Source organism: Alligator sinensis, unplaced genomic scaffold (genome assembly GCF_000455745.1).
Source record: "Alligator sinensis unplaced genomic scaffold, ASM45574v1 scaffold107_1, whole genome shotgun sequence".
In the NCBI taxonomy this organism is placed as follows: domain Eukaryota; kingdom Metazoa; phylum Chordata; order Crocodylia; family Alligatoridae; genus Alligator; species Alligator sinensis.
In genome coordinates this window covers 280,595-293,731 of record NW_005843041.1, presented here as the reverse complement: position 1 = coordinate 293,731, position 13,137 = coordinate 280,595, and the positions used below count along the sequence as shown (strand labels likewise).

General features: G+C 54.8%; 1 protein-coding gene across 1 annotated transcript in view; it reads right to left on the bottom strand.

The window, feature by feature from the left end:
* LOC102372019 (galectin-4) overlaps positions 1 to 11,003 on the bottom strand; it is a 21,647-nt gene extending 10,644 nt beyond the window's left edge. Inside the window, exons 1-4 of the mRNA XM_006036954.2 lie at positions 10,927 to 11,003; positions 10,711 to 10,799; positions 10,044 to 10,245; positions 9,427 to 9,537 (exon numbers count right to left, since the gene is read on the bottom strand). Of these exons, the coding sequence (XP_006037016.1) occupies positions 9,427 to 9,537; positions 10,044 to 10,245; positions 10,711 to 10,799; positions 10,927 to 10,953 (429 nt within the window). The 5' untranslated portion in view covers positions 10,954 to 11,003. The remainder of the gene's footprint in view (positions 1 to 9,426; positions 9,538 to 10,043; positions 10,246 to 10,710; positions 10,800 to 10,926) is intronic.
* Between the last annotated feature and the right edge of the window lie 2,134 nt (positions 11,004 to 13,137).

Sequence of the window (13,137 nt, the reverse complement as noted above, 5' to 3'; positions counted from 1 at the left end):
CCCAGGACCGAGCCCTGGGGGACTCCACTCCCCACCTCCCCCCAAGTCGAGTATGATCCATCCACCACCACCCTCTGAGTGCGACCCTTCAGCCAATCTGCAATCCATCTGACCGTGTAGGCATGTATGCCACAGTCGCCTAGTTTATTAATTAGGATGGGGTGAGAGACGGTGTCAAAGGCCTTGCTGAAGTCCAGAAAGACTACATCCACCGCGACACCTGCGTCCATGGCCTTTGTGACCTGATCATAAAAGGCGATCAGGTTGGTCTGACATGATCTCCCCCTAACAAATCCATGCTGATTTATTGTTGCTACCATGTCCCCTCTCAGCCTTCTTTTTTCTACACTGAAGAGGCCCAGGTTTCAGAGTTTCATAGTTGGTCGGGTCGGAAGGGACCTGAGCAGATCATCAAGTCCGACCCCCTGCCATGGCAGGAAAAAGTACTGGGGTCAAACGACCCTGGCAAGGTGTTCATCTAACCTCCTCATAAACACCGCCAGGGTAGGAGCCAGCCTTTCCTCGTATGGCTTGGCCTGCAAGTCTCTGGTCATATGGGTGGCTCTTCTCTGGACTCTCAAGCTTTACCACATCCTTGTAAAGTGCGGTGCCCAGAACTGGATGCAGTCCTCCAGTTGGGGTCTCACCAATGCCAAGTAGAGTGCAAGAATCACCTCCTTGGTTTTGCTGGAGATACATCAGTTGATGCGTGTCAGAGTATTATTTGCCCTGCTGGCTACAGTGTCACTCTGTCGGCTCAGGTTCATACTGTGGTCTGTTATTACCCCGAGGTCCCTTTCGTTCATAGTACTGGTCAGTTTGGTGTTGCCAAGTCTGTAGGTGTGCGGGGGAGTTGCTCGTGCCCAGATATAACACTTTACATTTCTCAGTGTTGAACTTGATCTGGTTCCAATATGCCCGACTTACCAGCCTGTCTAGATCCACCTGTATCTGCAGCCTATGTTCAAGTGTGACCACGCTCCCCCATAACTTGGTGTCAGCTGCGAACTTGGATGTGGGGGTGAAGAGCTCACTGGCCAAGTCATTGATAAAGATGTTGAAAAGTACATGAGCTCAGGGGTAGAAATGCCTGACAGTGAAGTACTGGTGGCACCATCAAGACACTCAAAAGAAGGCAAGATTTTGTTTGAGGAATGTGAATAAGAGATGTGCTTTTAACTGTAATGACAATGGGACGAATGACATCTCTGGACTACTTCTGCCCTGGTTTGTTATATTTCTCAACAACTTCCTATCTGCACTAGCAAATCAGTGCACAATCCAACAATTATATTGGCTTTGGCTCTGTCCTGACCCTGCACGCTCTAGCACCAGCCTCTCTCGCACGGGTGTAAAGCTCTTGGTCTCACTGGAGAAAACCCGTGCTGTGTTTGTACGTGTCCTGCGGCCCGGGCATCTCCCCGACTCTGTTTAGTGGGGCCCATTTGACAAAAAGCTCTGGGGCCCTCAGTTTTTGGCCACTTGTGAAGTCCTGCATCGCCATCTACACTGGGCCCATAGGGGTCATGGGACGATGCCACCAAGGTAGCAGGCTCCCTTTGGTACTCAGCCAACAGCAGGAGATGCTGGATGTATGGCTTGGTGACAGCCCAGATGTGATGATATGAGGTCCCAGGCCAGCTCTTTCTAAAATCCTGGTTGTACCCATGCACGTTTTGGCCAAGGGTCCATGATGCACCTGCAGGCCCATGAGCCTCTGCGGCAGGGCGGGCGGTCACTGTCAGTCATGCGCATCCCAAGGATGTGACCGCCTGCAGGAAGCCAGGGTAAGTTTGGGTGCTGAGTCAATACATAGGCGTGTAAGCCCCAGTTCCTTGGAAATCGTCGAGACAGGAAAGGAAACAAAGAGATGAAGGGTGTGCATGCTCCCTGGGCTGAGCTGCAGCCCGAGGAGAGTGGTGCCCACCGGGGCTGAGCAATACTGCCTGGGGCGATACTGCCCGCCCAGTCTCCCCACACGCCAGGGACCGCAAGCCCAGGTCTGCCTCATGCGATGGCGTGGCCCGCTCAGACCAGGGGCATCCAGGGTCCAAGGTGCAGGGTCAGAGCACTTTCTCTCTTCCCCCTAAGTGCAAACTGAGATGAGGGAGGTGGTGCTGGGAAGGGGCGAGTCGGGGAACAGAGAGCTTCTCCCTCCAGCCACTTTGTGGGCTGCCAGGCCTCCCACACAGGAGACCCCAGGGCTAGAGAAGGCCCCGCAATCCCTGCCGGCCCTTCTCCAACTACAGGAGCCAGTGGTCGGAGCCGGGGGGGCTGCATTTCATGGTAGAGTTTGGGGTTCATAGCAGAGTGGGGCAGTGCCGGTGCTGGGCCCGGGGCTCTTCTCCTCCCCGTGTCAGTCCCCCCTGGGACCAGGTCCCGTGCCCTCGGTGTGAGTGGGCAAAGGTAACCGGTGCCTCATCGCTCCCCCAGGGCACCAGCTTCCCCCTACTCCCGGCTGCACATGGGAATGCTCCCCCAGGGGCGAGGTCTGCCGACAACCAGCCCCATGCATTTCTACGGCAAAGGCACAAAGAGACACGGGTGCAGGTAGGGGAGAGCCCAGAGGCTACTTTCCTGGCAGCTCTCCACATCCACCAGCAGGTCCCCGTGGGATCCCCAGAGCAGGGTCCCCGTTACGGGGTTTGCTGTGTCTGGGACAACCTAGAAGAGCTCAATCTTTTGGATGTCCACCTCGGAGTGGGCCCCAGGACATTTGCTCGGCACCGGGGCAATCGGTGATTGTACTTCTCCAACAGCTCGTCGTTCACCTGGGAGGAAGCCTGGGGGTGCACAGGAGGCCGGGGGTCCACCTCAGACCCGGGGGGGTGGGGGGAAGGGAGGTTATGGTGCTCTTTTCCAATCTCTGTTTGGGGTCTGGACTCACGGGATTTGTCGCCAGGGCTCAGCTGGGTGGTCGGCCTTAGGGGCGACTCAGCCTCGGCTTCTGCCAGGCAGAGGCATGGCAGCGGGGCACACATGCACACACATGCATGCATATGCACATGCACGCACACATGCTGGTGCCCATGCACACTTCCACAGATGGCCACCCACATCCACACACACAAACACACCCAAATGCTAACACCTCCCCCACTCAACCCCCCACACCTGCACATGCATGCCACCCCTCCACACGTGTCCCCATCCCACCAACTCAGTGCAGCTCTAAGCCCAGGCCCCAGCGCTGGCCAAGTTCTGGATGAACTCCCAGCTCCCCCAATGCCCAATGCCCACAAGCTCCCCCCTTTCACCCCACGTTGGGGGAAATGACCGTCCTGGTGTCGGTGTTACAGTGTCAACCGGCTTGCTCCATGCCGGGACCCCTCGTCTGACCCTGCACGCTCTAGCACCAGCCCCTCTCGCACGGGTGTAAAGCTCTTGGTCTCACTGGAGAAAACCCGTGCTGTGTTTGTTGTACATGTCCTGCTGCCCGGGCATCTCCCCGACTGTTTAGTGGGGCGCCTTTGGCAACTGGCCCTGGGGCCCTCAATACTTGGCCACTTGTGTAGTCCTGCCTCACCATCCGCACTCAGCCGGAGGAATCCCAGGACAATGCTGCCGTGGTAGCGGGCTCCCTTTGGGGCTGAGCCAACAGCAGGGGACACTGGATCTCGGGCTGGTGACAGCCCAGATGTGAGGATATGGGATCCCAGCCCAGCTCTTTCCAAACTCCTGCCTGCACCCATGTAAGGTTCTGCCTCAGGTCTGTGATGCACCTGCAGGCCCATGAGCCTCTGCGGCAGGGCGGGCGGTCACGGTCAGTCATGCACGTCCCAGGGATGTGACCGCCTGCAGGAAGCCAGGGTGACTTTGGGTGCTGAGTCAATACATAGGCGTGTAAGCCCCAGTTCCTTGGAAATCGCAGAGACAGCAGAAGGAAACAAAGAGATGAAGGGTGTGCATGCCCCGTGGGCTGAGAAAGTGGTGCCTGGAGACTTCCCTCTGTTCACTGTTTCATTCTTAATACAGCCCTGATATTGTCTTGGGTTTTTCCGTGGCGGCAGACCTGGTCTCATGCAGGCGAGTTGTGGTGGATCAGGGGGTGCAGAGAAGACTCTGGGGAAGATGGGGGTGAGAAAAGCCACCAGCAGCCTTCCCCCCATTGCAAAAGGAGACCATGCACGTGGCACTGGGAAGGGGCATGTGGGAGAAAAGAGCTTCTCCCTCCAGCCCCTTTGCAGGCGGCCAGGCCCCTGATGCAGCAGACCCCAGGGCTGGAGAAGGCCCCGCAGTCCTGCTGCTCTTCTCCGACTGCAGAGCCAGTGTGGGAGCTGGGGCGGGCGCTGAGTCTCATAGCAGCGTGGCAGTGACGGTGCTGGGGCCTGGGTCTCTTCTCCTCACAGTGTCCGGTGCCCTGCGGGGTGAGTGAGCAAAGGCAACCGGCGCCTCATCGCGCCCCCTGGGTTGCGACGTCGCCACCTGGAAGGATCCAGCAGCGCAGGCAGCACCACGGACAGCGGCGCAGGCTGGGCTCAGGATATGAGCCCGAGCCTCGCACTTGGGCCTTGGCTTGGCCGAGCGGCGTGGCCCACTGCCGCCGGACTTGTCTGCCCTCCAGCCTGGCTGTCTGCCCTCCTTCCCCCGTCAGCGTGCTCTGCCATCCCTGCCTCCTGGCACGGGCTGCACGACGGGTGTGGATGTCGCTGGTTGATTCGGGCTCTCTGGGTCCAACCACCCGCGCAGCCTGGGTCTGCCTCTAGCTCACTGGTTCCCCCTGCTCCTCTCGTCCACCTCCTGCCCTACTCCTTGCAATTCCTCAGGCACTGCCCCAGGGTCCTTGGTCACTTTTGAAAACGGGCTGGGGGCTCTCAATGACTTCAGACGCTTGTGAGGTTTTGGGAGGGAGAGGAGGGGAGTTTGATTCCTGCCCTGCCCAAGCTTGCAAACCAACTGCGTGGGAGCAGCAGGGGCATTTTAACTCTAAGGACAACGGGATGAATGACACATCTCTTGACGACTTCTGCCCTGGTTCAGTGTGTATCTCTGCACCTTCCTATGCGCACCACCAAATCAGTGCAGAATACAACAGTCACATTGGCTTTGGCTTTGATCTGACCCTGAGCACTATAGCTCTAGCCCCTCCATCATGTCAAGCTCCCGGTATCTGTGTAACTGGAGAAAAACCCGTGCTGTGTTTGTACGTGTCCTGTCACCCGGCATCTCTCATGCTTTGTTTGGCAAATGGCTCTGGAGTTCTCATGTGTTTGGCTGTTTGCAAAGTCCTGTATCGCCGTCTGCATTGGGCCCCTAGGGGTCATGGGCCGAGCCACCGTGGAAGCGGGTGCCTTTGGGGCTGAGCCAACAGCAGGGATGCACTGGATCTGTGGCTTGGCAATGGCCAGGCTGTGAGTAAATGGGGTCCCAGAACAGCTGTCCCCTCTTTCCAAATCCTGCTTGCACCCACGTAAGGTTCTGCCTTGGGCCCATGGTGCACTTGCAGGCTCACAAGCCTCTGCAGTAGGGCAGCTGGGCCTGGTCAAAGCGTGCAGGAGCCAAGGCTGGGACCATCGCAGGAAGCCAGGGTGGCGTTGCGCACTTAGGGCCCTTGTCCATGTAACACATTACCTAGATGCACCTCACGAAATGGCAGCAAAAATTGCCATTTTGCTACTTTAATCACATCTGAAGATACACGGTGACCTGGTTTTATCATGGGAGATTTCCAGTTATCGTGGTAAATTAAACTACCTCTGACATGTTTTATATTTAATGTGGGGAAATTGTGCCAGCGGGATTATTTTTAGCATAATAGTTTTTAAATGTGTATCCAAGATATAGCCAAAAATGGGATTTTCTGAGTTCTGCCACAATTTCTCTAACAGGTGCCACTTGACTTCACTCAGATGTCCATGCAAATCCTGTTGCAATGCGACCACTACACACCAGGTGCGAGTCTTGAAAATCTTTACTGGTTTGGCAGTTCAAGGAATAAAAAGTACTATTTGTTGGACTGAACATTTCTCCCGGTGTTTCTATTCGGTGCTCCCCTCACCCCCCAAAAAGTTCCTGACACCTCACCCCTTCAGCGCACCCTTTCCTTCAGAGCATGTGGTCGTGGCATGCACACGGCATCGTGTCCCTGCCGCGACTTTGGGGCTCCGCCCTCCCCCAGTGGACAATGCGCGGTTCCCCAGTTGCCACTTATAGGACACAAAAGCTTCACCCAGTACCACGGCATTTCCCCTGGTGTTCGCATTACTTTTTTGCAGCACAAACACAACTGTACTGCACAATAGGGTTGTGCAAAACACTTCCATTCTGTTTTGCCTTGAGTTTCGGTGGTTTGAAGGAACAGTGTTTCGTCTCGAATTTCACTTCAAGTCGAAACAGCTGTTCTGTTCTGTTCTGTTCCATCGAAACAGAAAGGCTGTTTCGACACTGTTCGAGTTTTGCTGGTGCTGGGAAGTCAGCCCAGCTGGGCTGCCTCCCACCCCCTGCTGGATCTTGCCCAGCTGGAATGACTTCACTTCCCCAGCCTATGGTCGAAACATTTTGACTTTTGAAACATTTTGACCAACCTCATTTTGTTTCGAGGCTATTTTGATGGCCTTTTTTCATTCCGATTTTGCTGTTTCAACCTCGAAATGGGTCGAAACAGTGTGGGAACAACAGGTGAAATTTCGCACAGCCCTACTGTACAGATCCAAAGCTTTAATAACAGAATTTAAAGTAATAACCTTCAATGAATAATTCAATAAATGAAACCATCAAACGAACAACCACGGTCCTCACATAATAGACCATAACAGTAGTGTCTCAGGATAACTGGACGCTCATCTCATTTTCACTCCTGTCAAAAGACAAATTTAAAATCTTTACAATGGATCCTCAGGATTAATGTGCAGCTAATAAATGTGAAAGTCAGAATCAAAGGAACTGGGCTTTCTTCTCACCCGACGTAACTCCAAAAGTTTGATTTTTAGAAGTCTTTCCAATTAAGTACCTACATAATGAATCAGTGTCCTGATTGGTAGTATTGCTCCTCCGTCCGGGTCGTGGCACCTCATGGGGCAGGGCAAGGAACAGCTGGCGGGGGAGATGACATTGAGCGGTTAGCCCGTTCCCAAATCTCCACTAAATATCATTGGCGTTTTCAGAAGGACCCCACCATCTGGGACTGACCAATGTCCCGCACTCTCCCTCCGGGTGCTGGCCCCCAAGCCCTGGTTGCCAGCTGGAGCGTTCGGAGTGGGGCAGTGCTGGCAAGAGGGGCAGGCGCGGGACCATGTACACAGCCGTGTGTACTAGAAGTGTAGCGGGTGGTCTTATCTCGAGCACCCGTTGAGTGGGAAAGGGTGGAGGAGAAGGTACCCCTGTCTGAGGCAGTGGCAGGGCTTGGGTAACACTGGGGGCAGTTTCCCCACATTGTCCACCCTTCCCAACTACCTGTGTCGAAAGGCACCATGTGGGTCTTTCATTTTGTGGCTTGGCTGCTCCGTGTCTGGTTCTTCTCTCCCACGGTGTTATTATCAATGCTTTATGCTAGATTATCTAGGGGGTGTTCTACTGATTTGGAAAGGGCCAATTGCTCATCATCAGTGACCATTCCTTAGTCCTTTGAGGTGAGAAGTGCCCTGAGCCACGGGGCACAAAGGCACAGTGCATCACCTAGCCCCAAGCTGGCTGTCACCAGTCTCATGATTCATGTTATGGGGTCCCTCCCTGTTTTCCCCAGCCAGCTCCTCCCTGTGCAGCTGTCTCGGGCTTCCGTTTCCCGGGCCCCCACCTGAGGGAGTGCTGAGTTGATGAGTCTCAGGGAAAGGGATTTCTGTTGTTTGGGGATTAGGGGCAGGGATTGGGATGGATGGAGAACACGGGAACTTTGTTGGAAGAGGGTGGGGATTGGATTGCGACTAGGCGATGTGATTTGGGTACTCTTTGGAGAATGAACGGAAATGGTTTTAAAAGGGAATGTACGCTTCTCCTTGTTTGGCAGCAAACAGCTCTGCACACTTTCAAAAAGCCTTCTGTGAACTTTATTTCATCGGCAATTTCACAAGCACTGATGAAACAGTTAAAGCAAAAGTAAGAGTGTTAATAGCAGATAAGGAGTAAACCTAACCGCAAATTGCCAAGTTCCTAAACCCCTTCCCCCAGCCTTTAATCTTAAAGCATAATCTGGTTGCATAAAATGAGGTGGGAGCAGATGAGGGAGCATTGCCTAACAAAGCCCACCACCACAGGGAGCACTACACAATCCCATCACCCCTGGTTTGACACCTACCCCCAGATGCTTAACATTGAAAACGGTACGTGCATTGAGTACGTAGTAATAAAAGGTAATAGGAAGTTAGAGAGGCATTACAGCTGGAGCACTGTCGACTGCCTGTGGACTGGAAATGTTAATAGGAGGTCGCTCATCTTTGGGTACACTCATGCTTTAGAGATGAGAACCTGTTGCCACATGAGAGACCCTCCCTATTGCCCAACCCCTGGGGCTGATCTGTACCCTGCTCCCCTTCATCCCTGACGGGTACTGGGGCTCTCCTCTTGCGGATGGAGGAGGCACGGCTCTCCTTTGGAAGAGAACGCACAGTGGGGTGCAATGGCCTGTTCTCACTGTTGCTCTCGGTAGTGTTGCCATCACCAAAGCATGTTAAAAGCTGCTGTCTAAACCTTGCTGCCAGATGATCAGCATCCTTGTGGAAATGCTCAACAATTCCTAACATTTCACTAGTCCTGCTCTCTGTAGCAAGGAGTCGTCCCGGTGCTGGTCTCAACCCTCTTGCTTCCAGGCGAACCACCCGCCTGCCTCGTCTGCCATGCCTTGATGTTCCTGATTGATGTTAATCAGGCAGGAGGCTGCCCTTTACCTGCCCTGATGACAAGGACCACTGCACTCATTCCAGGCTGGGGATGGGACAGGGCTGTGGCAATGCTGGTCGGGGGCACAGACTCTGCCTGGGGTCTCTGCAGCACCTATGAACCCCTCTAGCAGCAGCAGGATTTTGCCCACTGTGGCTCCCCTGCTTTCCCAGGGGCAGGGGCAGGTGTGAAGCCCAATGCGGTATCAGGGCTCTCAGTCATGTTGCTCAGAGGTTTGACACTGGGTTTTTCTGGGCTGGTTTGGACAGAGCTGATCCCTCCTCAGGCCAAGGCTGGACTAGATGTGAGCTCTACAGCTCTACTGCTCTCCAATATCCCCCAACTTGGCTCCTCAACAGCTCCCACCCCCCAACTCCCACCTGCACCTGTGAATTCCCCTCCCCTGAGGAGAGTCTCCCCTGTGCCAGGGGAAAGGTCTGCGGATTACCAGCCCCACATGTTTGTACAGCAAAGGTGCAAAGAAGCACAGGCACAGGTAGGGGAGAGCCCAGAGGCTACTTTATTGGTAATGCTCCACCTCCATCAGCAGATCCCTGCAGGATCCCCAGTGCAGGGTCCCCATTACTGGGGTTTCCTGTGTTCTGGGACAACCTAGAAGAGCTCAATCTTCTGAATCTCCACCTCGGGATTGATCTCCAGGACCTTCACTTCACACAGGGGGATGCGGTGAATGAATTGCCCGAGCACCACCTTGTTCACAAGAACCTGGGAGGGAGCGAGGCGTGCATGAGGCCATAGGTCTGATCCAGACCCTGGGTGGGTGGGGAAGGGATGTTTTGGGGGGGATCTCTTCCAGTCCCTGTTTGGGGTGTGGAGGCAGGGGATTTGTCTCCAGGGCTGCGCAGAGTAATCAGAGGCAGGGCAGGGGAGTGGGCACATGCATGCACACAAACATGCATGCACACTCACATGCATACATGGATGGCCACACACAAACACAGCCATCTGCCTACAACTCCCCCACTCACCCCCACACCTGCACACACTCATGCCACCCCTCCACACGTCTTCCCATCCCACCAACTCGGCACAACTCTCAGCCCAGGCCCTGGTGCTGGGCTGTGGAGGAGCCTCTGCCGCCCTCGGCTCTGGGCTTCCTGGCTTGCCCCTGGCCTGGATCCCACTAGCCCTTCTTGTGGGCTCCTGCCCTATCTCCCCACATTGCCCCCTGCAATCCCCTCCCTACCCAATGGCCCACTGGACCCCAGTACCTCAAAGTGCTGGTCAGTGATGTGGAACTCCAGCAGGAAGGAGGCCCCGTGCTTGAACGGGTTCCCTGCCATCACCTGCTCAGACTGCCAGCCGTGGTTCTGGAAGCTATTGAACACCACAGCGTTCTGGTCGAAGCGGGGGTTGAAGTGAAAGGCTATATTGCAGTTGGGCTCCTCCCCACAGCTGAAGTTCACAGCGAACCTGGGAGAGTAGGCAGAAGGCAAGACCTGTGAGACCCCGAGCCCTGGACCCCAACCCTCAACCGGAGCGTAAACCTGGCAGGCAGCTTGGCAGAGGTCCATCACACCATGAAGGCTGTGGACCAAGTGACCATGGGGCTGCTGTTCGTCGAGTCCCAGCACACTAGAACCAGGAGGGACCTGCTGAAATGAGTAGGTGAGAGGCGTAAAAGTAACAAGAGAGTTGACTTTCTTAAGGAAGCACCATCGTTCCCTGGTGGAAGACTTGCTGCCATGTCTCATGGAGGGGCGGTGTGCACGTGCATGCTGGTGTGTGTGCAGTTAATTTAGGGGCCCTGCTGTAGGGGTCGGCCCCCACCACCTAAGCACCCTACCCCACCCTGTCATTAAGGCGAGATAGGATCTGATGTCAGATGTGGACACATGTGGACGCCCGGGTAGGACTCCTACGTGTGCAGTCACTTACCTCTGGCTGCCGCCCGGCACGGAGCCCTGGATTCTCACCCCCGTACAGGGGTGAAAACAATCCTGAAAAGCCAGGGAGCAGGGGACGGTCTGAGAAGGGGAAAAGAGAGGAAAGCTCAGGAGACAGCACTTGGGAGAAGTGGAAAATATGGGACTCGCAGATGCTCCCTGGGGCCATGGGCAGAGCCCCCGCCCAGGGAGAAGGGCTGGTACTCACCAAGCTGGTGACAGACTTGAGAGCCATGGTCGCTGCACGTCTCTCTCTGCCCGACCGAGTCAGCTGGGCTCCGGCAGCAAAGACGGCCCCTTATATGCCAAGCTGGTCCCTGGATAGGGGAACCCCACCCTCTGCTGATTCATCTCCTCCTCCTCCTCCTCCTCCTCCTTCCTCCAAGATCCACCTTTGCCCTGTTTGACTTTGCCAAGGGGCAGCTTTTCCCTCGCACTCCCCGAGTATTGCCCAGATAGGAACACGGGTACAGGACCACCCCGCACCTCGACACGGGCTCTTGTTCTATATGAGAACGGCAGAGCTGCCCTGGCCTGGCTCAGACCCCGGGTCCTTCATCCCCATCTCCCATGTCCCAGGGTGCCAGAGAGTGAGGCTGGATGGGAGAGTGAGGGGGTCCGAGCAGGGTTTTCCCCTGTTCCTATCCCCCTCGCAGCTATCCAGGGTCTAGGACGTGGTGACCCCAAGGCCGTGCCCCACACTCCTGTGCCCTGCAGCCCCCAATGCCCCTTTGCCTCAACACAGGCCCGGCCCCCAGGTGGATCTGGCGAACTCTACACTCCCCCCGTGCCCGGTAGGCACGAGCTCCCCCTTTCACTCCACAACCCTTCCGGTGTCAGTGTTAAGCTGCCGGCCTGCCTGGTTTATGCCAGGAGCCCTCATCCTTGTCTGAACACCTTAACTCGGGTGCAGTCACAGGAGCTGTGGGGTGGAAATGGCTGCCGGTGAAGTGCTGGCGGCACCATGGTTACACACATTGCCAATTGCTCAAATCACGAGTGAGACTTTATAAAGGGGGATAAGGCAAGGTGCCGCGTTTATTGATCACATGACTTTGGCACAGAGGTTCGGGCACACCACTCATAGAAACGCCCACAAATCATCATACACATCATTACACACAGGCATACACATACACAAAACAACCATTTCATCCACCCCCACCCAGATATAGATTTCCTCCACCCACCCCCCCCCCAGATATAGTCACCAGCAATAGGTGCTCAGTATCGCCCAGGGTGGCCAACCCGGGCTCATTGAGTAGATGATGATGATTTGAAGATGGCAGGTTTGAAGAAAACAGCTCGAGCGGGGTGAACACATGCATCTGTGCTCCGATGAAGTAGCAGTAGGGAAGAGTAGAGAGAAATGCCAAACTGGCGTTTTAAAGTGTTTTTTATAGAGATCGGTGTCCTTTGTTTCAGTGCGTCGGGGTTTTTATACCCAGCTTCTGTTTTTGCGGTTGGGTTTTTGCTTGCTTGTTTGCTTTTAGCCTATCTCAGCCTTGGCGTGTTCTTGCTGCCCGTTTGGCAGGACGGGCTCTGCTCTTTAGCACCTCCTCGCAATTCCTCGCTGCGCTCCGCGAGTCTGTCTTCAAACCCCTTCAGAGATTTTTCACTTTTCAGCAGGTCTGTGGCTCTAGCGGTTTTGTCTTCAACTCTGAGGGCAACACTTTCTGCAGCAGATCTCTCTTGCTAGCAGCTCTCTGGAATCCTAGCGCTTCCTTTGAGGTCCTACCTAACTTCCAGCTTTTCTTTCCTCCAACAGATTTTAACTATAACCTTTTTTGGGCTACAAGCGTTACAACGTGTTCTCATCAGTGGCCCCTTTTTGGCTTCGCTTTTTGCACACCGATTCATCCAGCAAATTGTGGTTTTTGTTTCTTACAGCTGCACACCCTGTGCTGGCCTTGCCTTCTACAAACTAAAGCCAATCCTTGTCTCTTTTCCTCACAGACACACAGGCCAGTAAGCCCCATTCCAGCTCCCTCCAAAAGACCCCGGGGGACAAATTGCACACCACACACAATCCTTCAGAAAACCTTTTCCTACCTTAAAAAGGACCCGTCAAACTATGGCTCTGCAGAGAAAACCAAAACATGCCTCTGATAAGCGGACTGCCCTTTCCCCGCCCAGAGGAACTCCAAGTCATTTGATCTCTGCTTTCACAGCGTCCCCTGCGGTTTCCCCAAACAAGCTGTTCTGCTCCTGCAACAATCTCTAGCTCTTCTAGGCCCTTCACTGTTCCTGGAGAGGCGGGCGGGGGGAACCAAGTTTCCCCTCCCTTCCAATCACAAATTCTCTGCCACTGCCTGAGCAGATGTCCAGTAACATACCTTGTCTCTTTCTGTGCCAGCAACAGCCTCGCTTTTTTCTTTTTCTTTTTCTTTCTTTTTTTTTTTTTCGGGTGTGGGGGGGG